The sequence below is a fragment of the Malaya genurostris genome, chromosome 1 (assembly GCF_030247185.1).
Source record: "Malaya genurostris strain Urasoe2022 chromosome 1, Malgen_1.1, whole genome shotgun sequence".
In the NCBI taxonomy this organism is placed as follows: domain Eukaryota; kingdom Metazoa; phylum Arthropoda; class Insecta; order Diptera; family Culicidae; genus Malaya; species Malaya genurostris.
In genome coordinates, this window is record NC_080570.1 from 130,950,632 (window position 1) to 130,975,323 (window position 24,692).

The 24,692-nt window shown below is 36.8% G+C and overlaps 1 protein-coding gene across 1 annotated transcript; it reads right to left on the bottom strand.

Moving 5' to 3' along the window:
• Window positions 1-27: 27 nt before the first annotated feature.
• LOC131425799 (uncharacterized) lies at window positions 28-907 on the bottom strand. The gene is made up of 2 exons (XM_058587964.1): window positions 253-907; window positions 28-196 (listed from the first exon to the last, which is right to left on the bottom strand). The coding sequence occupies exons 1-2, from the start codon at window positions 615-617 to the stop codon at window positions 28-30; spliced, it is 534 nt and encodes a 177-aa protein (XP_058443947.1). The 5' UTR covers window positions 618-907.
• Between the last annotated feature and the right edge of the window lie 23,785 nt (window positions 908-24,692).

The window sequence follows — 24,692 nt, forward strand, 5'->3', positions numbered from 1 at the left end:
ATCAATAAAAAGATAAACTGTCATTTTTCAACTGGGAAGTTTGAACGGAACTCCGGTGAACCGTGGTCGTTGTGTTATCTTGTCTGCATTAATCTTTTCTCCGACGATGGTAATTTCATGACGTTTTTTCGGATGATAGTGAAGATGACATGATTCCGGATCTAGTAGGTAGAAGGGTTCCGAGTGCCAACCATAGCTGTGGAATGTTGTATCAGTTTTTGAGCTCATCATTAAAGTTATTATCTAACCTACCATTGGTTTTCCGTTCTCGGTTCCTGGTATTTCTCCCTCGGTCCTTCGGTTATGCTTTTCTCCAGCAGCTGAAAGTACTTGTCGATATTTTCCAGCTTACTCTGCGCATCGGCCGTCGTTGAGTCGTACTTGGACCAGAACTTTATCGCAATCGGAACCCGTTTGACGTTGGGCATAAAATGATCCGTCACTTTGACATGGGTGTTCTGTTTGTTGATGGTTTCCTTCTGGAATGCGTAGGACACAATGGACGGCGGTTTCGGTAGTTCTTCCTCTTTGACGGATGTCATTTCCTTGGACTCAAAATTTTCCCGCACAAAAGCGGCGGACTGCTTTGATTTAGCCGCACGACGTCGACGCCCCATCGCTGCTAGTCCTGACGAACTTAGCGAAATAACTGACTATCGGTGCGATTCGAGCTGCCGGAAAACAGTGCCGAAAATTCACAGCCCCAGAAATTACCCACCAGCGAAGTTTGGCCCATCCGGGTGATGGCTGTTTGGCATTTCGAATGAAAAGCTGCTGAAAAACAGCGGCGGTTAAATGGGGCCAACAAATTGCAACATAATTCATAACGACTAATCGGTAGTGAGCTGGGTGTGGAGGGGGCCTACCCTTTAACTAGAACTGGGTGAAAAACAAGAGAGATTTAGAGTATGAGCGAATGTTTGTGAGGTATTGCATTTTTTTTAAATTTCTGGTAGGAATTTATGATATAAAATAACTTCACTACCCAACATAACCCATCACGAATCGCGTGAGTAGACTGGAATTTAGATTCACTCTAAATCCAAAGAATTTTCGGGTAAGTAGGTCTGCCATACAGAGAGCCCACTTTCTCACGAACTAGTGTATTTCAGAGCATAATGTCTATTTCAACGTAACACATTTTACCCCATATCACTCAACCAGTAAAAATCAAGGTTATGAACTTTGTCATTGTATATTCTGTTATTCTTTTGTCGTTTGGCTGTTTTAGTTATCGAGAATCACGCACTTTTCAATCATGAAAAGAAGTTCGGGGCGGGGCAAGCCGGTGTCATAATCGCGTGGCTCGTGGCCTTTAGCGATGACAAATTTTGAATGTTGTAATGCGGGAAGCAAACCACGAACGGAGCAGGTTCAAATGACAAAGGTCAATTGTATCAACCGCAACCACGATGCAGCATGGCACAGGTTATCACATTTGCCGCGTTGTGGAGTGTGCAGGTGATTTCCGCTTATGGCACATAATATCAACAAGCTGTCAAAGCGTGAAATTATCCGAAATGGGGGAGTTACTGCATGGTGTTTCCCATTATATCGTTCAATTCAATGCAGTAGGAGTCGAAAAAATTTTGGTATGATTTATGTAAACTGAAATTGAGGCAATGAAGAAGCGCACGGCATCATTGGAGTATGTTTTACTTGTTAAATTTTTGACAGCTACACTCACGCATATAGAAATGTAGTCGTATAATATTCTAACAAGCGCCCATATCGATATGAAATCGGACGAACAAACGGAGTATTTCGACGGATGCCGTTTCGCCGGAAGAGATATTTCGTCGAATCATACAAGCAAAGTCTGGGTATTACATTCCTTTTGTGGAATTTGGTCTTTCTGTTTCAACAGACTTCGCAGCCGATTCATAGCGTACAGAATCATTGAAATCAAATCATTCATAGCGTGCCGAGTCGGGGTTCGACCATACGACAATTGGCTTGTGAGACCAGCGCCCTATCCATTGTACCGCCATTCCGGGCAATCATACAAGAAAGTCCAATGGATTGGATTGGATTGCTATAATGGCTGGTGTCACGAATGTGATGGCAGGTCGTGCTATCATTTATTCTGTAAGCAAAAAAGGGTTTTTTTAAGTTCATAATAAAATTCAGCTAGAGTAAAGTGTTATCATATGCCCCCTTAAGAAAACATTGAGATATTTCTAAATGTACTGACATATTTTCTTCGAGAATGTAGATATTTCTTTTCAATACGCCTGAGGAACAAAATTTTCAATGATTTCGGTAGAAGTGATGAGAATTGATCGATACAAACACATTTTCCAAAACGACTCGAATCTCAGTTTTTTTTTCGCTTTCCGTAGGCATAATGCCCCAGCAACCGTATAATATGCCTCAGTAACAAAATCAGTGGTATGCCCCACTACAAGAGACATTACGCCCTACAACAATGATGCAATATGTCTCTTGAAATGTCGATACAGAAGAAAAGCAGATAAAGTAGATATTCTTTGCATCAGAAATCAACAGCATAATCTAAAAATTACAATTGGAAACCAACATTTTTGATCCACCCAACGCTACATTTTGTTTTAATAACCATTATAAATCTTCAAAACAATATTTTAACTCGAAGCATACTGTTGAATCAAAGGTGGGGCATAATGTCCGTTGAGTGACTGTTATGAGAAAATTCCTATATCAAAGAAATGGCTTTGTTAATTACTAAGTAGCAACCGACCATTAGACGTTCTATACGGTTAAAATGCTTGTATAGTCGAAGCAGAACCTTACATCGAAATGCTGCCTAATGTTTTTTTTTCAGTTTTTTTCATATTTTTCAGCAAACGACAACTGCCAAACTTGCATAGCAGAAAGATCTTACGTTGGTGATAAAACCTTTGCTTAGAAAAGTCTTGAATACTGAAAAATGGAAGAGGCGCGTTTTGGTCAGCAGGGGCACTGTGGGGGAAATATGTAGCAAGTGTATCTCACAAGGGGGCAAGGAGGTCAAAGGTTTAACTGATCTGTTTTTCTAGGAAACGAGCCCCTTACGAATACAGATAATGCTTGGTCAGGGTGTTCTCGTCACAAGGATGAGGTGGGATGTTTCTAATCCTACATAAGTAGAAAAGAAAAATAAATATTGTAACAGTTTGACAAAATGTTAGCCTATTGCTTTTGGTGTGAATTCAATACGTTTCGATGGCATGTTTTGAAGGACAATTTTTGAAGGACGGATGCGGGTTGAAGAAATATGGGTTTTTACCGGTATTGAGATTTTTTACTTTCGTAACATTGAGTTCGGAAGCAGATTTTAAAATCTGCTTTATTTAATTTCAAGCTAGCATATGATTGTTTCAAACCATTTTCTACCTTCAACATCAACAATGGTCTCTGTTTAATGTATATAAAAATGTTGGTCTAGCCAAACGAAAATATAATTGTTCCAGCTGATTTTATTGATGAAATAAATTTTATTGCGTATCGACAAAAGTAGATTTTATTGGGAATATCTATGTAGATTCAATTCTGGTTTACCATTATATTGAGAAAAAATTGATTCATTTTATCTATGGTCTTATTTGTGTAATGATACAACAATGTGTATTGTTCAAATGAACCCTATCAGTTTTATATCTTATAAACCAGAGCTGTGTTTTCAACAGTGAATGAACAGAAAAGAAAAGTTTTTACACGAATCAGGAGTGAAACTTTATCTGCTTATTTCTATTTCTTGGGGCTTTTGAACAATCCCAGCGATTGATATTTAATATTATTAGAAACTGCATAACACGTTTTCTTCAAAACAAAAATTTGATGCAGGTTATCTCTGTCTTGACCGGACTGAAAGGACATCAAATTACTGGATACTACAGAAAGTAATATACCTACGCTTGATTGTGGTATGTAAATATTTGCAATGTTATAAATGTAATTGAAAGTGATTACAAATATATTAATCAAAGAAAAATGTACCAAACACAAGCTTTCAAATTATTTCGAAAGAAATACTTTTACTCTTAAGAACAAAACAACAAGAATGATTTTACCAAACAGAAGCTTAAGTTGAAATATTAATCTTTTCCAGTTAACATCTTATCATTTATTTCAAGTGCCAAGCTTATAAATTCAAAGCACTACAAGTACTACCTTTATCTAAATTTAGCTAATTTAAAATTGATTTTTCATGTTGAATTTACTATGAAATTGTTTGTCGCGAAATTGACAGGAACGCACAAGTAAAATGTTTGTTAGTTTTATCAAAATATAGATCAATGTGTTAGTGACGGGGCAATCTTTTTCAACTTCCAGTTTGATGAATCTTATGCTTTTGGTTGGAAATGGGGAATATCCAATTATTTCCTAATCATGATCTGTGGGACTGAAAAGTGCCTTGAATTGTCACGACCAACAGGATCTGCATTTAGACAGAATTGGCTCTTGGCGTGTACAATCGGTAAACTCGTCCGAAATTTGACTAGGAATTCATTGTGATATCCAATTAGATTCCAAATAAGATGAAACAAATCATTTCGGGCGGAATCAATTGGTGCATTTGGAACGCGCAATGGAATCTGGCTCTAATTCAGAACAAATTAACTGAGCTTCGGAACTATGACGACTGACAACTTGCACTGGTAGGTTTCAGGGTCACTTTTTCAAAAATCTGTGATCAAGCCGAAAACCTCTCTGTGAAAATCTGTTCCCGTTTTCCCGTACCATAATAGCAGATCAAAATCACTTTGGTGAGCAAAAAAAAAAAGGTGGTGCTAAACTGTGCTCGATTTCAAAAATCTGATACTTTTTTCCAAAATCTGTGATCATTTTCAGAAATCTGTGAAAATCTGTGTCATTTTTAAAATATGTACAGAAAAATGAAAATCTGTGAACCTGGCATCCCTGGTGTGGTTTTGCCGGCTCGCTTCATTCCAAAAGCACGATCATTAAAAGTGTCATTACTAAGTAATGACAATTCTGTTCAAACGCTCGTGATTACTGCATTACTTTACATAATTACTTTTTAGCATTACACGTTCATTATTAATGATGAGTATTTGTAGTTACTCCAGCACGGGGATTGTAAACAGAATAACTTTCCCTCAGCAATTAAAGAATATTAGCAATATTCTTTATCTTCGTTTAGCTGAAAATAAATTTGCTTTGCCATTGAAACATTAAGGTTGAAGAAACATTAACAATTTAAATCTACACTTTGTCATTTCCAGATTTTTTTTCACGTATAGTTCTGAAGAGAATGTTTACTTCATGGTTGTCAAATTTTCTCATCTAATACAACTGACGATATTCAGCACTTCCACAAAAAAAATGAGAAGAAGAAATAATGTTGGTAATGATGAAAAATTCGGAATTCCATCGTTACTCGTGTCATTACTGAACTCGTAGACCTTACACGATCATTAAAAGTGTCATTACTTTTTAATAATGACACTTTTAATCGTGTAGGGGCCTCTAAAATCGTGAGATCTTTGAGCAGCGAACCCACCCGAAATTCATAGACGTATTTTGGCAGGGAATCGTGCGTACTTTGGACTCAGAAAAACCCTCCGATCGAGAATAGTACGCAACCGCACGAAACTGACCATCTACTCATTAGACCGGTTGTTCTCTATGGCCACGAGACCTGGACTATGCTGGCAGAGGTCCAACGCGCCCTCAGTGTTTTCGAATGAAAGGTACTGAGGATCATCTATGGCCGAATGCAGATGGAAGACGGAACGTAGAGACGGCGTATGAATCACGAATTGCAACAGCTGCTAGGAGAACCACCTATCGTACGGACAGCTAAATTCGGACGTCTACGATGGGCTGGGCATGTCATAAGGATGTCGGACGACAGCCCAGTGAAAATGGTTCTTCACGGAACGACCGAAATTAGCTCTGCGCCTATTTCGTATTACTGTTTTTGAATTAGTTGATTTTAACAACAAAATTTCCAAAATAACTATCAAATTAGTTAAAATTGAGAATTTACTTTGCTGAAAAAAACTCTTATTTTTAGAGAATGTGTTTAGTTGGCGAATATCCTGGACACAAACTAGCACTATTTCAATCCAACACGAAATTCTCATTGAAAACTAATTTTGTTGTTAAAATCAGAAAATTTGTTTCTATTTATTTATCACCATGATTACTGAAGGGCAGCACAAAGAAGAACAAAAATAAAATGGGTTTTATTAACAAGTTTATTAGCCTAAAACTCATGCGAAGTGTCAAAGCAAAACACTCCATTAAAAATCTAAAAAGGACAGTCTTGTTGAAACTGCTTGCAAATTGTTTAGATGTTTTTCGCATGTGTTACAATATATCCATATATAAATTTCTAAACCGATTTCTAAAAATGACGTAAACTCTTAGTGGGAAGTGTATTTATTTAGAATTTGTGCGCATTTGAAGCAATTGTGCGTAATAATGTGAAGTAAAGTGAGTTTCGAATGTTGCACTCTAATTGTATATGTCAAATGATTTGTATCTTCCAACCTTCCGGGCTACGCCGTCAAATGTGCTACTTGTATTCGGTTTTTGTTTTCCGAGTGCTCAAAGTTTTCAGTGAGAGAGTCGATTTCGCGAAGTTGAATGAAGGAAATAGCGATTTAGGAGAAAAGTTTTCAAAAAGAAGTTTATGTTTCGTTTATGTCTTTTTCTCCAATACAACATCTTATTTATACCCGCCAATATAGAAAAGACAACCGCGACTGAATTTGTTTTTTCGGTAGTAGTGTGCCATCTAGTGGCTAGTAGTCATTACGGTGTTAACATTTTCTCGGTGACAGAGCGCCATATAGCTGCAAATTGCAGAAGCCAATTCAACCATTCTCGTTGGTTGAAAACAACGGTTTATTTCTCTAATTCAACTAAAAAAATAGTTGAATGGAAATAAAGTGTACCTTAGCTAAGAAATGACAGCACGTTTAATTGGTGAATTCAACTAAAAAAATAGCCATTTTAACAAATATTTTATTATTATTAAGGGAATTAGAATTAAAAAATCTAAATTGGCAAAAGTAAGATTTTTTTAGTTGTCTCAAAAAATAACTAACTAAAATCAGAAAATCAACTAGTTTTTTTGCCAATATTTTGATTTCGGTCTTTCCGTGTTGAATCTAATTCGACTGGTACAAGAAGAAGAGGAGCACAGCGAGCAAGGTGGATCGATCAAGTGGAGGGTGATCTCAGAAGCATCCGTGCCTTGAGTGGCTGGCGACGAGCAGCCATGGACCGAGTTATGTGGAGACGTATGCTTGATACAGCAAAGGACACCCCAGGCTTATAGCTGTTAGGTAAGGTAAGTCCCACCCGCTTGCTTGTTCCTGGCAGGTTTTGCCGGAATGTTGGCAGAATTCCGGCAACAGTCTGGCAACAAATTTCGTTTCAGCAACCGTATCCGGCAGAGAATTTCGCCTAGCGGTTGTTAACGGTTTTGTTTCTGCCGGTAGAACCGTTTTAAATCGGTTCTTCATTTATAGCGCCTTTGGTTTTTTTTCCATTAGACTCGTTTTCATATTTGGATGTACATGCAGTATTGATGAATATCAATTGTAGTCGAACAGAAAAAGAGGGAAGAGCGATCTCGCAAGACGTCACGTGGCGAGAGAATGACCCAATTTCGTCTGCAAAATTTTGACAGTTGCCGGAATTTTGCCAGGCTTCTGCCAACTGACAGAATTTCCCACAAGCGGGCGAAAAATAAGGCGAGTTCCACTGGCAGGCATTTGGTGTGTTCCCGACTGCGGCACAATTCCGCTGTTCGGTGTTCGCTTCATTCCTGGCGTGAGGTGGTGAAATGATGGGTGCTGAACATCTTTCTCGTGAGGAAATTGATGACATCATCGCTGATAAATTGATTACGGCAGAAGAAATTGTCGCTGATGTTAGGCAGATACAGATGATATAGACGATATTATTATTCCACAACCAAGCGCTGAAGAAATCAACTCAAAAATTTTGCTACCCAACGAATTGGAGAATTTTTGTGCTTTGTATAACAACATCGAACGACGAGAACAAATGCAACACATCCTTAGACAATCTAATACACAACTAAAGAACTTATTGATTGAATGGAAGAACGATTAGAGTGAACAAAACTAACCACAAATATAACTTACTGTACGAATAATAATTTGAATAATATCTTCATTTTCGACTATTTTGATACTATTTGTTATTTAAATAAATTCAACCTTCCACAACAATTCCTAATAACATTAGCCAATGATTTTTAAATTAATTAATCCTTTCAAAGATCTGGGTAATACCACATTCCCGCAGAAACAGTTCAATATTTTTCTCCAATTGATGCGGTCTCAATAGAATGGTTTTGTATGCATCAAAATAATTCGTAAATTCTTTCTATCGCAAACGCTCAACAGTCGTATTCGACCATATCGTATCCCGAAATGTTTTCAAACGGAATTCGACCGTAGAGGATTTGGGAGTCCTGTTGTAAACAAAACTTAATTTTGAGGATAACATCAAATACATAACTTTCGAAGTACTAGGGTTAACATTTAGTATCACAAAGACCTTCAAAAACATGTATTGCCTAAAGGCACTATTTAGTGAATTATTTTGCGATACTTGAAAATGGTACTGTCTTTTTGGCTTTTTATTATTAACTCGACATCCACCGCGTCGAAGCCATTCAGAATAAACTTCTTCGGTTCCGCCATGACTAAGTTCAGTTTTTGCAATGACTGAGCAGAAATATATATTGGAGAAGCCAAGTGAAAGAAAAACTAACAGAAAAGATGAATTTTTGGAAAAAGATACGCTCAGAGACAGGACTCGAACCTGCGTTCTTTTGCATTCCGTGCATACGCGCTACCATTTCGCCACTCTGATCTTGTTTTTAGTCACTCTAAAACGCGAAACAGACATAGTAGCAACGTACATCGAACATGGTCTACATCCTGGCCGTCACCCGACCGATACCTTACATCCAAACATCTTCTCTGTCCATCAAACACTAGTCCTCTCGCTTTATACCTATTTCTCCGATCAAGCATTGAGTAGGAGAGTGCATTTATAATCGCTTGTCACCTTCTTTAATGGTGCCAGTCGCTGACTGGACATCGTCAGCGACAGACCTCTATGAAGGTTGTATTGATTGTCTGCCCTTTCCTACCAGAAGCAGTTTGTAACGGAAAATCAAACCTCAATTGTTTTTAACGATTTATTAATTTTAGTTTTACGTAAAGCCGCCATGACTAAGTTCCAAAAACCCTAAAAACTTTCCAGCTATCAGGAGTGTTATAAATTTATCGATTTTGGCTTTTTGTCAGTTCACCGAAATAGTCGTTTACGTAGCAGCTTTTGTTACAATCTCGAATTGGTTATCCACACTTGTTACAAAATCTGAATTTAGAGATCTACTGCTCGATGAAGAGTGTGACTATGAAATTTTCGCTCCATTGGACTTTTCCCTGTTCAATAAAAAGGTTTAATTCAAATAAAAAATAAAATGAAATTATATTAGCAATATATGTCACATTTTATGTACTTAACATTATATATAATTGTATAAATAATCAAAGCATTAAGTATGAAATTCAAGTTTTCACTCTATCAAGTTCCTCAGATTTCAGATGTCGATAGCTTATTAATCTTAATACTTTAGCAACTTACTAACGCCTTCTAGAAAAAAAAAGTTTAAAATCTGTCTCTCCTTCATCAACTTATTCAAAAACTGATCGATAAGATCACTCTCATAAACAAGTATGGTATTCAGTTACAGAAGATCACACTGTAGATACAAAAAGAACTATTTCATCAATCATTCAATAGGTATTGGAAACTTAAAACACCTTCTCGAAGAAACCATTTTAATAAGTCAACATGATTTTGAGTTCCAGGAATTTCGAACGCTGAATTGTACACTAGAGTCAGCCATGCGAGAAATTTCAATTACTTTTTACACCATTTGATCTGTTTTGATCTCCGGAACATTCTTTCCGAAAACACCGAAAACACACCACCGGAAGTAAATTATTCGCGATATTTCATGTTCAAACTGTTTTTCTATTGTGAACATATGAATTATTTCATGCTCTTTTCAAAGCGCCCCTGGCGGAGCAGTTCTCAACAAATTGTCGGTCAAACTACACTAAATTGTTGGTCTAAGTATCTACAACAAGTTTGCCGAAGATTGTATAGCTCTATCTGTCGACCGAAGCGAGATAACCGTTCACAGCCCCAATCATCCGAAATCCCATATGCTCTGGGTCCCGTTTATCGCGGATTCGCTTTTCACGCCCCCAGTGTACCGCGTTATACGAGACCCCTCTGTACAATGAACCTTATCATTGCAAGTGTCAAGGACAAGGATATTTGAATAGAGCATATCTCTTCTGCAGACGATCGCAGACGAGTAATTCAACGACGGTATGAAAGCTCTTTTGAAGTAGATTTATGTGTAAGTGGTCTCATCTGCACCTTTCTGCGCCTTTTGATGACAGACAAGTTAGAATTTTGTAAAAAAACATGAAAAATTGCTCTATTTCATTAAACTGAAACGATCGCAGCATAGTATGTTTGAGAAAGTTGTGTAGTTTTTAATGATGAATACCTTGCAAAACTTGAGAAACTCATATAAATTGAAAATATATATGTTTTCTTTGAAAAATTGGTTTTAGGACGCCCTTTTCAGAAAATACATTATATCATGAATTACATTCAAGTTACGGGAATAGTACCTTCTAAAAATTTGTTTGAAAAACCTACTGCACAACTTTGTCGAAGTAACTTAGCCCCTATGTTGGTACTGAGCTGAAATAATATATTTATCTCACATTTAGGGGGATTAGTCATCTAAATTTTTTTTTCCAAAAGATGGCGTTTATCATTCTAATCCACTTTGCTGAAGATACTGTATCTTGAAAACCACGTTTTTAATGAGTTATCAATTAAGAGCGATTGGGTTTTTGAACCACTGTGCAATGTCAAAGATTTCAAAGGCAACTTGTAAGTTTGTGAGATCCACGAAATTCTTCAGGAATTAGTGTCCGATCTAACTGTTTGTCGCCGTCTCGTTCCAGTTTGAATATGAAAGATACCCGAGAGCATCCTACGGAACAATCTAGATGCTTCACTGATCCATTGATTGACATTGATCTCCATTCTGGTATATTCCGTCGGATGAAAGCTGCATAATCAATTAAATATCGTGGTTCTTCAATTTTTATGACCCTAATAACCGTTTTCATTGCTCGAATGTTGATTGGAACGGATCCGAGTGTTCATATCGAAAATCTATAGTAACAAATTGATAGCCTTTTTTGTGTCGCCTTGTTATTTCGTTGCGATAAGTGGTATTGTGTCGGTGGCCCCCGAATTTGTTTTTCACCTTCACAGCGCTTCAACTCCCGGATGAGGCTCACCGTTGTTGGTGTGTGGCGGACACGGGCGAACAACAAAACACCACACGTTGGACGGAGGAAAACCAACCAAGCGACCGACGGCGAACCGAATCAATAACGCCGTCTGGTCGTTGTCCTTTTCTGTCTTCGTTTCACGGGAACGTCACCCTCTTCTTCAAACCGAAAGGCCGTCAGGTTTTTCGGCAGTCAAAGTTGCCAAAAAATGGCTACAAACTGTTACATATTTTTGCACCGATTTTGTTTGCCCATTTCGTTAATGTTTTTGCTTGCTTTGCTGGGGGCTTAGGAAAATGAAATGGAATTGCTTGTAAATTTAGTAACTTTTTAGAAAGAGATCAATTCCAGTTGAAAGGGTGTGATTCGGCACGCTAAAATCATTACGAGCTAAATAGAGTACAAATCTGCATACAATGAAAAAAAGGTTCAAAGGGCATTAAAGAACCAATTAGTTCCGACAATTTGTAGATCATCTTCAACTCGTGATAACCACGGATGTTTTATGGGGTTGCATGCCTAATTGGTCTGTTGTAGTCAGGCATAATTCCTGGCTGCAGCAAGCGCTTGATCAATTTCGGACCGGAGGCAGAAAAAAAAACATAAACGCGTGCAATTTGTTAACCACCAACCGAGAAACACTTGCTATTCTTGCTGCTTCCTTCGGCACCAATAAAACCTACGAAAAGTGCATTCCTCTAATTAATTAATTGCATTCTTTTTGTGCTGTTACAACTGTTACCATTGTCTCAGGAGCGCACCAACGGCCGAGGTTTTATTTCTGCACGTTTCTTATATGTTCTTATATTGTGATAATTCTTTCTGCTTTGCTTTTCTTCTTCTAGAATTTTTTCCGGATTACCAGGTGACGACCGCGGTTAGTAAACGTGTGTGCAGTAAAAGTGATCATTATCAAATTAGTCGAGCAACGTGCTGACTTTGGAGACAATTGAGAAGGTCAGGGATGACGAATATTGCCGATTGGAGTGTCTTTCCATGCACAGTATTGTTTGGAAAATGTAGTAGCTTGATATCAAAAGCGAATCCTTGGTGAATTTCGTTGTTCTGCGTAATTCTTTCGAACAAAAATTTCACCCTGTAGCCACCCTCAACGACGAGTACACGACGTCAAACGCAATGGTATGAATGCTAATTGTTTTTCATTCAAACTGATTTATTACCAGCTAATGTTTCAAAGAGTATTTATATTTAATTAAGTCATCATGAACCAATTCAGACTAGCCTTCTCTACAAGTACGAGACGAGATGGGGCAGGGAACAGCGACGGTGTGTCACGCAATTTAATGTTCTTTTTCGCACTGCATCGTGCACATGGCGGTGAGTGTACCGGAAGAGGAGTAGACAATTAAAGTCAAACTGCAATAAAAAAAAAGCTCTGAGTGTTGAATTATAGTTGCACCACTTGATTATTAATTATGGTTGAAACTGCATGGTATGAATCTGACAGAAAAGACACGAATCTATCGGTTTTGGTTTAATGTGCGTGCTCTTCCCATAATAACTGACTCGGGAGGGAGCTTGCATAGGCGCCAATTAAATACTATTGAGCTTGATAACGAATCTGCCTTCTTTTATGTATATATTATTCTAATACTAGCTGAATTACCCGGCGTTGCTCGGAAATGTTTCGTGAAGGGAAGGCCGAAAAAAATTCTCGAAGTTGTCCTGCTTAGTGAAATACTCTGATTGTAGTGAAACATAACTTAGACGGAAACCCGATTGAACAATACTCATGTTTAGATTGCGAATGATCAATGTCCCATTTCAGATCTCACAATGATCATAATTTTCATGGTACTCTCGACACAGTTTTATATTTGAACCCGTTTGTTAGAAACATTTAAAACACCTTTCTCTCTATAAATACCTTCTTAGTAACCTCCGAGTTTCATCTGTATATGTGCTTGTAACGTACTTCCGTACTTCCTCGTCACAATCGATCTACAATACCTTTGGCTTCCATGGATATAATCACTTGCTACTCCCTCCTCTTTATAAATTTTTTTAAGACATCAGTAATTGCTCAAAATGTTCCATCTGATAATGATTATTTTATGACGAAAGGCTGTTTAACATCATAACTACATTCGTACTATAGAATAACGTTTTTATATAATTTAATTTACCAAAGCTTTAACCATTTTGGCTGTTCATCGGGGAGGAAAATTTATGGAATAACGGTTCAGTTAATACTAATGTTGTTGTAAACTTTTTTCCATCACCTTGAGTCGACAATTTTCTCAATCTACATAATGAAATGCACATTGTATGATCGTCAATTCAGATCAATGTTTAGAATACTTATTCCCCCTCCCTCTTGTGAATATTTTTGTGAACCTCACTTAGTTCCTAGAAACATAGTGTACTCGTAAAGAAGTACCAATTTTTCGTAAAACCCGGTCAATTTTTCCTTACACTTTCCATGTTCGGGGCACTTACTCCACTCTCTCACCCTCAAAATAACCTTATAATCTATTTTGATTTAACTTCCTTGTTGTCAGTGAACTTACTACAGATCTCCTCCATGATTACCCGGAGTAGTGTATCTGTGCTTTTTAAAAAATATCGATTCCCACCTTTGGTTCTCGCCACCAAACTTGGTGGCGATTGGTTTAGTTGTTTCGTAGTTATGCTGAAACTTAAGCACACTCGCGTTCATAGACAGATAAAGATTATTTTCCCGTAGCTCTTTAAATTCCCCGGTAAAATGAAACCAGATCCTTTGAAATTATTCAAAGACAAATACGACCTTGAAATTTTTGCCACTCTTGTTTTATAAAAAATGGGAGATCAAAATTTATTTTCAAAAACCCCTCCTTCAAGTCTAAATGTCGCTTCTATTCAAATTTCGTCATTGACCCTCTCCTCCCATATTAAGGACACTTCCTACACACTTTCCTCCCTGAAAATGTCCTAATGATCATTTCTGAAGAGCAAGAAGTATCTGTGCCAAATTTGATAGCAATCCGTTCAGTAGTTCCGGAGTTGCGCCGTTACAAACATTACATCCCCTTTTTAGAGGGACGTACTACATCCACCACACACGAATACCCTAAGTTGCACAAAAAGTATCTATGGTCTCCAAAAAGTTTCGATTCTTGTCAAATTAAATAAATTTTTTCATTACCCCTGTTAAGGATAGTTGCTACGCTCTCTCCCCCATAAAAATACCCTTACAACTATCTCTGAAGAGCAAAAAGCAGCTATGCCAAGTGTGATAGCAATCCGTTCAGTAGTGTCGGAGTTATGCCGTTACACCCCTCTTTTTAAATGCACTTGCCATATCCACTCCCCATATATATCATATCTAAGGTATGGAAAATGTTGCATGATCTTCAAAACTCATCGATTCTTGTCAAATTTTATGAATATTTTTTCATGACGCCTCCTGTTAATGATACTTTCTACGCTTCCTCCCCTATAAAAATATCTTTATGACTATTTCTGAAGAGCAAGAAATAACTGAACTAAATTTTATAGCAATTCGTGCAATAGTTCCGGAGTTATGCCGTTACAAACATTACAGTTCCTTTTTTAGATGCACTTACTACACCCTCTCTCCACAGAATATCCTTATAATCATATCTAAGCTGTGCAAAAAGTGTCTTCAAAAAGTACCGATTCTCGTCAAATTAGATAGTTTTAATGACCACCTTTGTTAAGGACACTTGTTACGCTCCCTCCCCTCATGGAAATATCTCTGAAGAGCAAAAAGTACATGTATCAGGTTTGATAGCAATCCGTTAAGTAGTTTCGAAGTTATGCCATTACAAATATTACACCCCCTTTTCAAAAGCACTTGCTGCATCCATCCCCCATTAAATTATATCTACGGTATGCAAAATGTTTCTAAGATATCGGTTATCATCAGTTAACATGAATTTTTTCATGACCCCTCCTTGTTAATGACATTTGCTACGTTCCCTCCTCCTATAAAAATACGCTTATGACCATCTCTGAAGAGCAAGAAGCATATGTGCCAAGTTTGATAGCAATCCGCTCAGTACTTCCGGAGTTATGCCATGACAAACATTACACCCCCCTTTTTAAAGGCACTTGCTACATCCACCCCCCATATAATCATATCTTATATTCGCAAAATGTTTCTATGGTCTTAAAAAAGTATCGATTCTCGTCAAATTAGACAAATTTATTCATGACCTCCCCTGTTAAGAACACTTACTACGCTCCCTCCCCCATTAAAATATCCTTATGACCATCTCTGAAGAGCAAGAAGTACATGTGCCAAGTTTGATAGCAATCCGCTCAGTACTTCCAGAGTTATGCCGTTTTAAACATTACACCCCCCTATTTAAAGGCACTTGCTACATCCACCCCCAATAAAGTCATATCTAAGGTATGCAAAATGGTTCTACGGTCTTCAAAACGTATCGATTCTTGTCAAGTTATATGAATTTTTCCATGACCCCCCCTTGTTTATGACACTTGCTACGATCCCTCCCATATAAAAATACTCCCTAAACCATCTCTGAAATACAAGAAGTACCTGTGCCAAGTTTGGTGGCAATCCGTTCAGTAGTTCCGAAGTTATGGCGTTACAAACATACAAACTTACATCCATTTTTATATATATAGATTTTGTGTAGGTAGATGAAATACAGTCAGTCAGCGAACAAGAAGCTCAATTTAATTCAGTTTTAGTTTATTTTATGCTTCAACACACAGAAAAATATATATATGGAATTTGCAAGTGTAACAAATCTATCTTCTATAAATTAAAAAAAGAAAAACAAAGTGTTCTCTCACTAGCACGCACAAGTGATCACTTGGTTGTATTTAGGCTAGAGCGCGTGAGAGCGATTCATGCGAAGAGGATGTGGTTCACTCGCGCCAGCTATCTTTAAACACATGCACCCATTAAAAGTCTGTCTATTCGACCCTGAGAAGAAGTGCGCTTTACTTTTTGTGTGGTGTTTGCTTGCTGCATTCCCAGTGTAGACATAAAACTGTGTATCACTCTAGTGAACCGCTATCACTGGTTCTAAACTACACTAGCATTACTTTTTCAATTTGAGTTTTGACCGAAGTTGATAGGAATTATTCGTTTTTTGCAGTTTCGCTCTAAATGACGGCTTAAAATTTCAAACACACCCCATCCTGTTGTTTCGAAATCGGAAGTCAGATCCGGTAAAAGTCAAAAGTGAACGTTCATAGACGTAACCCCTTTTATTTGAGTCTAGGTTTGTGAAAATCGACTCAGCTGTTTCTGAGATAGTGAAGAGATTTCCTTCTTGAAGTTTTCGACCACAATTTCCGGTATTTCCGGAACCGGGATCTGAGAATCGATACAGCTGAAATCGATTCGTTTGGTCAGCAACTAACATAACTTATAAATCCAAACAGTTTTGAACGAAATTTAGTGAAATTTTAACGTTTTTTTCGTTATCGCTCCATATAACATGTTTCAATTTCATACACACAACCCTGTATTTTCGGAACCGAATGCCAGATGTGGATATAATTCTACATCAACTTATGAAAACATAATGCTCCTCATTTGAATCTGAGTTTGCGAACATCAGTCTGGCCGTTTCTGAGAAATTGAAGTGATTTCGAGTTTGAATTCCATGCTACTTCCGGAACCAGGAACGATGATCCGGTATACCCAAAATCAACGTGTTTTGTCATCAACCAGTCATACCTACATAATTGAAGAATTATACGGCAATTTAAATGCGTTTACTTGATTTTTCGTGTCATGTATAAAAACACGCCCCTGACAATGAAATTGTCAAATTTATCTGTCTGTAATTCCGGAACCGGAAATCGTATCCGGATGAAACTTGGTAGGGCATGGGGTTATAAGACCTTTCATTTGAACCTTTGTAAAAATTAACATAGAGATGCGGTCTTTGAGAAAATCAAGTGCACTTCTTAGTTGAGTACGCAAAATGTCTGTGCGACTGATCCGCAAAATGTCTGTGCGGTTGATCCGATTTTCACAAACTTATATTCAAATAAAAGGTCTCTTGGTTATTGAATTTTACCCGTATATTATTTCATCTGGATCCGACTTCCGGTTCCGGAGTTACGGAGTAAAATAAGCAGAAAAAAATTGAATGTGAAATTCAATAGCAGACAATGGGACTATGAGGCCTTATATTCGAATCTAAGATGAAGAAAATCGGTTGAGCGGTCTCTGAGAAAATCAAGTGCACTTATTCTTCATTTGTTTTACACATTTTGCCTTGTTACTCCCGTACCGGAAGTTCGATACGGGTAAAATTGAAAAGCCCAGAGACCTTTTATTGGAATATAAGTTTGTGAAAATCGGATCAGCCATTTCCGGGAAAATCTAGTGCACAGTGCATACACACAGACACACAGTCGCACAGACATTTTGCGTACTCGACGAGCTGAGTCGAATAGTATATGACACTCGGTCCTCGTGAATAGGATTACGTTACTTGTACGATTTTATCTTTGAAACTTGAAGTGTCAGCCCTATGATCTTCTCAATTGATTCATAGCCTAATGTTAGTCTCGAACGAGTTTAAAACTACTGATATCGGTTATTCCATATCCGAAAAATTTGAGCGGTTATAAGTTTTGACGTTTATGTCACAGGCATTTGCTCTTTAAGCTTGATCTATAGCCCAATAGTAGCTATCAAACGAGCGTAACTTTGTTGAAATCGTTTCAGTATTCTTCGAGATCTGTTGAAAAATTCGTCAAAAGGTGCACATCCATGCATACACATATACACACACCGACATTTTCCGATCTCGTCGAGCTGATTATCTTTCTATAGAGAAAGGCGAAAACGGTTCATACAGTGTAATGATAAATGTTCTCTTAATATCAGAGAACACGATTAAGTGAATATTTCTAGAGAATTACATTTGTAGTAAGAAATGTCTTACTGTATGAATTGAACTACGTTGCACTTATCCTACCTGGCCAAATTTTTGTGATACGCACTGTGGGTATTACCCGTAAAAAAAACCATTGATTTTACAGCTTTAACAATTGATTCACAATTTAATCTATTGGTTACAATACATTTTATTGTATCTTGACAATTTTTTTTTCGTTTCCAACGATTCAATATATAGTTTCTTCGATTCTACAATTGAATTTATTGTACACGTGGTGTTTCAAACAATATGCAAACTGTACATTTAATTGTTTTCTAAGAAAACATGTATGATAAAATTTTATGATTCTAATTGTTACGATACTTAACAACCTATACATTCTATTGTAAAAAGCATGTTCACAATTAATTGAATAGTGTATAACAATAAGCCCATGCGCTGGAGTTTAACAAATAAGTTGCTCAAGCGGTAATTAGTTCCTACGAAATTTTAACTTAACTTTTCGTTTGATTTATTTCAAAAGTGATGCCAGGTTTGCTTATATTTCTGTTTACTTATGTTTGCCAGTTTTGTGCTTATTGCTATTATTATTTTAAATTGCTAGCTTATAATTTTTTGCCCAACTTCTTTTTAAATTGCTAATTTATAACTTCATGGCATTTTTTAAAAAATAAGGAAAACTACCCAAATGCGTGTGTGTGTGTCAAATAATCTCACTAGATTTTCTCGGAGATGGCTAACCGATTTTGATAGATTTAGGTTGAAATGAAAGTTCTTGTGATAACGGAACTCCTGAATTTCATCCGAATTGACTTATAGGGTAAAGTGTGTTTAAAGTGACGGTGGTTAAAATTATTCGAATATGTGCTTAAAAGCTATTCCAATTTGTAGGTCTCAGTTCTCGCTTCCTTGAACTAACCAGCTCAGTTTTCTCCGTTAGCTTAGTTTTCTTGTAATGGTCCTTGGAAATCGGAAGCCCTGGATCTAGTAATAGACACAACGCTCTTGTCGGCAAGTTATCTTAGCGTGCAAGATGAGTTAATATATTCATCGAAATCATTAACGTTAGTAATAAATTAGTAAGCACCTTTTGGCAGAGTCAGGCAGATTTTTCAACAAGTGGAATCTGATTCTGTATGTCCCCAGGACTTTATTGTTACATGACAAGAGCGCAAGTAACAACTCCACATTGAAAACGGTGTTGCGCTTATATTCGACGTCACGACGCTCCGGAGCAGAGAGAGGGTAAAGCCTGATGGAGATAAAATTTTGTAATCTCTCTCTCCATAGGCATAAAACCTTCTCATTAATCGTATCAACAGATTACAATGATCCAACATTTGAACTTATCACTAACAATTGAAACTAACAATTAAAACTAACAATTAAAACCAACAATTAAAACTAAATCTATAACCCTATAACTAATTGATGACGCCAAGCTTTACATGGCAGTAATAGTACTCTTGCTTAAAAAGTGAGTGAGAAGAAAAGAGTGGGAATAGTATACAAGGGTTGGTGGAGAAGGTGGTAGACGAGCGTGGGCTAGCAACTGTGTTAGAATCGGCATGAAGATCTAATTAGTGGCCAAAAAGATGGTGGAAGGCAAAGAAAACGACGGGTTTAGAATCAGCATGTAGATCTAATTAGTGATCGAAGAATGCATGGTGGAAGACAGAGAGAAAGAAGAAAAGACGACCGGGTTCATTTCGGCGAGCGAATCAAGTTAGTTTCCATAGGAGAATAGTGGAAAGGAGTGGGGGTTGAACGAAAATACAATAATGTATGTATGCATGTATGTGGAGTAGGGAAAAGCCCACTGGAGTTGAGAATTTTTAAACCTCTGCCTCCAGTAGGCATAAAACCTCCTCATCTTTATACCAATCTTTGATTCTGAAACTAACATGATAAGTGACTAAGAAACAATCGTTTGATTACATTTCGAGATACATGAAAATCGAAGACATTATATAAGTTAACGAATAAACGATACATACTAGTAAATGGTTCATTGAATCCATAGTTTATTCTGGCGGAAGGTAATCTTAAAAAGGGGTGATCACGCAGACTACGACGATGAATGTCGAAATTAATTAATTGTAAGAGTTCGGGACAATCGATACGTGATTGTAACAAATCGGCTATGAAAACTGCTTTTGAGACATTCCTACGAACAGATAATAGATCCAAGCCTATAAGTTTACAGCGATCTTGGTAATTAGGTAGATTTGCAGGATCGTTCCATGGTCGATTGCGTAGAGCAAACCGGAAAAATTTTCGCTGGATAGTTTCGACGCGCTCATCGTCGATTTGATAGTAAGGTGACCAAATAATAGCATAATATAATGCCTTAAGGCAGTGTACAATGACAAAGTTTTTGGTTACGCGAAAAATAAATCCTAGAAGCTTTGAAGCTTTGGAAATTATATAAGCAATGTGGTTTTTGAAGTTTAACTTGGCATCAAGAATAATTCCTAATTCCTTTACAAATGATTCGCGTTCCAGCACTTTTCCCGTAATGTTGTATTCGTATTTTATAAACGAGTGTTTGCGAGAGAAGGAAATAACAGAGCATTTTGAGGCGTTTAATGCCCTTCTGTTTATTTGACACCAATAAGCGAATGAATCAGGCTGTGATTGTAGAAATATTGTGTCTTCTTGAGATTTAACCTGGTGATATAGCTTGAAATCGTTAGTAAAGGACAGCTTACAGCATTTCAGCAAAAAATTGAGATCATTAAGGTATAGTAAAAATATGAATGGTCCCAAATGACTGCCCTGGGGTACTCCCTGGCATAAAACCATGCTGAGTTTCGAAGATGTAGTTACTGCAATTGTGAGTGATAAAATCCAGGACAATAATTTCGAGTAACTTGGAAACTTCGCATAATGCCGCAATCCCACGATAATTGGAAGCGTCAGACTTATTTCCTTTCTTGAATACTGGAAAGATATATGAACTCTTCCTAATATCAGAAAACGTTCCTGAGGTGAGTGATGAGTTGAATAGCAGTGAGAGTGGGACTAAAAGGCTTCTCGAACACTTTTTTAGCACTATTGAAGGAATACCATCTGGTCCAGCGTTCGAAGATGACTATAAAACTATAAGACTATAAGACTATAAGACTATAAGACTATAAGACTATAAGACTATAAGACTATAAGACTATAAGACTATAAGACTATAAGACTATAAGACTATAAGACTATAAGACTATAAGACTATAAGACTATAAGACTATAAGACTATAAGACTATAAGACTATAAGACTATAAGACTATAAGACTATAAGACTATAAGACTATAAGACTATAAGACTATAAGACTATAAGACTATAAGACTATAAGACTATAAGACTATAAGACTATAAGACTATAAGACTATAAGACTATAAGACTATAAGACTATAAGACTATAAGACTATAAGACTATAAGACTATAAGACTATAAGACTATAAGACTATAAGACTATAAGACTATAAGACTATAAGACTATAAGACTATAAGACTATAAGACTATAAGACTATAAGACTATAAGACTATAAGACTATAAGACTATAAGACTATAAGACTATAAGACTATAAGACTATAAGACTATAAGACTATAAGACTATAAGACTATAAGACTATAAGACTATAAGACTATAAGACTATAAGACTATAAGACTATAAGACTATAAGACTATAAGACTATAAGACTATAAGACTATAAGACTATAAGACTATAAGACTATAAGACTATAAGACTATAAGACTATAAGACTATAAGACTATAAGACTATAAGACTATAAGACTATAAGACTATAAGACTATAAGACTATAAGACTATAAGACTATAAGACTATAAGACTATAAGACTATAAGACTATAAGACTATAAGACTATAAGACTATAAGACTATAAGACTATAAGACTATAAGACTATAAGACTATAAGACTATAAGACTATAAGACTATAAGACTATAAGACTATAAGACTATAAGACTATAAGACTATAAGAATATAAGACTATAAGACTATAAGACTATAAGACTATAAGACTATAAGACTATAAGACTATAAAACTATAAGACTATAAGACTATAAGACTAGAAGACTAGAAGACTATAAGACTATAAGACTATAAGACTATAAGACTATAAGACTATAAGACTATAAGACTATAAGACTATAAGACTATAAGACTATAAGACTATAAGACTATAAGACTGTAAGACTATAAGACTATAAGACTATAAGACTATAAGACTATTAGACTATAAGACTATAAGACTATAAGACTATAAGACTATAAGACTATAAGACTATAAGACTGTAAGACTATAAGACTATAAGACTATAAGACTATGTGACTATAAGACTATAAGACTATAAGACTATAAGACTATAAGACTATAAGACTATAAGACTATAAGACTAAAAGACTAGAAGACTAGAAGACTAGAAGACTAGAAGACTAGAAGACTAGAAGACTAGAAGACTAGAAGACTAGAAGACTAGAAGACTAGAAGACTAGAAGACTAGAAGACTAGAAGACTAGAAGACTAGAAGACTAGAAGACTAGAAGACTAGAAGACTAGAAGACTAGAAGACTAGAAGACTAGAAGACTAGAAGACTAGAAGACTAGAAGACTAGAAGACTAGAAGACTAGAAGACTAGAAGACTAGAAGACTAGAAGACTAGAAGACTAGAAGACTAGAAGACTAGAAGACTAGAAGACTAGAAGACTAGAAGACTAGAAGACTAGAAGACTAGAAGACTAGAAGACTAGAAGACTAGAAGACTAGAAGACTAGAAGACTAGAAGACTAGAAGACTAGAAGACTAGAAGACTAGAAGACTAGAAGACTAGAAGACTAGAAGACTAGAAGACTAGAAGACTAGAAGACTAGAAGACTAGAAGACTAGAAGACTAGAAGACTAGAAGACTAGAAGACTAGAAGACTAGAAGACTAGAAGACTAGAAGACTAAAAGACTAGAAGACTATAAGACTATCAATTTGAAATGAAGTTGGTGAAAGTCAGCCCTAACATCAACGAGAAAATCATGTGAACACGATTTCATAGTGATTTCTTGAAGAATTTTTTGGTCTTTGTTAAAAATTCTGTTTAAACTAATTCAACTGGCGTGGGTAGCGATTTTAAAAGACAAATTAGAACTGATTTCGATTTTTCTGAGATGATTAGGGTGTTTTTTTCAAATTCAGATTCAAATGTCTAAAGGTTCTATACGTCACTATTGAGCTTTGTCCGGATCCGATAATCAAATTTAACATAATAATGCAAAAAAACATAAGAAATCTTTGAAAACCATATCTCAATTAGGTCTTGCTCGTTGAACGCCGAAATAACCGACTTTGGCTATCCTGATCCTAGCTTTTCGGTTCCAGAAGTATCCCAAATAGTGCCCACAATTGTTTTTAAGCAAATTTACATCGATTTCTTATATAAAAAACAAAGCCTTGATATTACATTCCTGTTGTGGAATTTGACCTTCTGGTTTAACAGACCTCGCAGCCGATCCAGAGTGTACAGAACCAATGCATTGCTACGGTGCTACGATCCTACTGCCACTACGAATCCTCCCAGGTTGGGGCTGGAACATACCGCAACTGGCTTGTAAGACTAGTGCCCTATGCATTGAACCACCAACCCGGGATATTTCTCATATAAACGATAATGATACAAAATTAGTTGCCGCAATAAGTGTATTAAAACTAGTTTTATTGATTTTTTTATACAGGACTTTTAGTCTGTTCCGTATCAGACGCACTTGTGAGCCGCCCCTGACATGGAAAACATTCACTAATGGATTTCCACTTCCTTTGTCGTACTACGACCAAAGATTCTATAGAGACGTTACCCAAACTTCACTCAGTCGAAGGAAGAGTGCGGAGTTCTGGTTGGCCAGTCACACATATGAACACCATTCATCTTCTTCTCTACGAAGCGTTAAGTAAAAAAGCAGAGCTGCTTCTAAAACTGTCTAATTGTTCACCCTTTTTTTGTTCAGTTTTACAAGGCTTAAATGCGTTTTATTCTTGATAAATCTTTACTAATTCTTACCGGATCTCTTCGGCCCTCCGTCGTTCGAAAGCCTGCTGCTGCAAACCTGCTCGGCTGCAGTCAGTTACGGACCCGTATCAATCATCTGCAATCTACATTTCTGCGAATTAAGTCAGTAATTAAAACTTACACACCGCATCGTTTGCTCTACCGGTAATGCAAACACACTGCCCACACTCAGGAACAAGTGGATGGCCGGGATGGTCGATGCATTTTCTGGTTGCTTCATGTTTTTCCTCTACGGAACTGGTCTGCTCGGAAAGCGCACGTATTCATTAGCCTTCGACCGAAGAGTAGGTACACTTTATGATGCGTTTTGCTAGCGGTTATCTTTGCTATAATTTTTTTTATTGATTGTAACAAATCTACGTCGAAAGCCTAATTGAAA

Bases quoted from the DNA above. Each gene is read 5' to 3' on its own strand.
- LOC131425799 (XM_058587964.1), bottom strand. From the start codon at position 617: ATGGGGCGTCGACGTCGTGCGGCTAAATCAAAGCAGTCCGCCGCTTTT. The intron at 197-252 runs GTAGGTTAGATA...AACATTCCACAG, and splicing joins CCGAGAACGGAAAACCAATG to CTATGGTTGGCACTCGGAAC.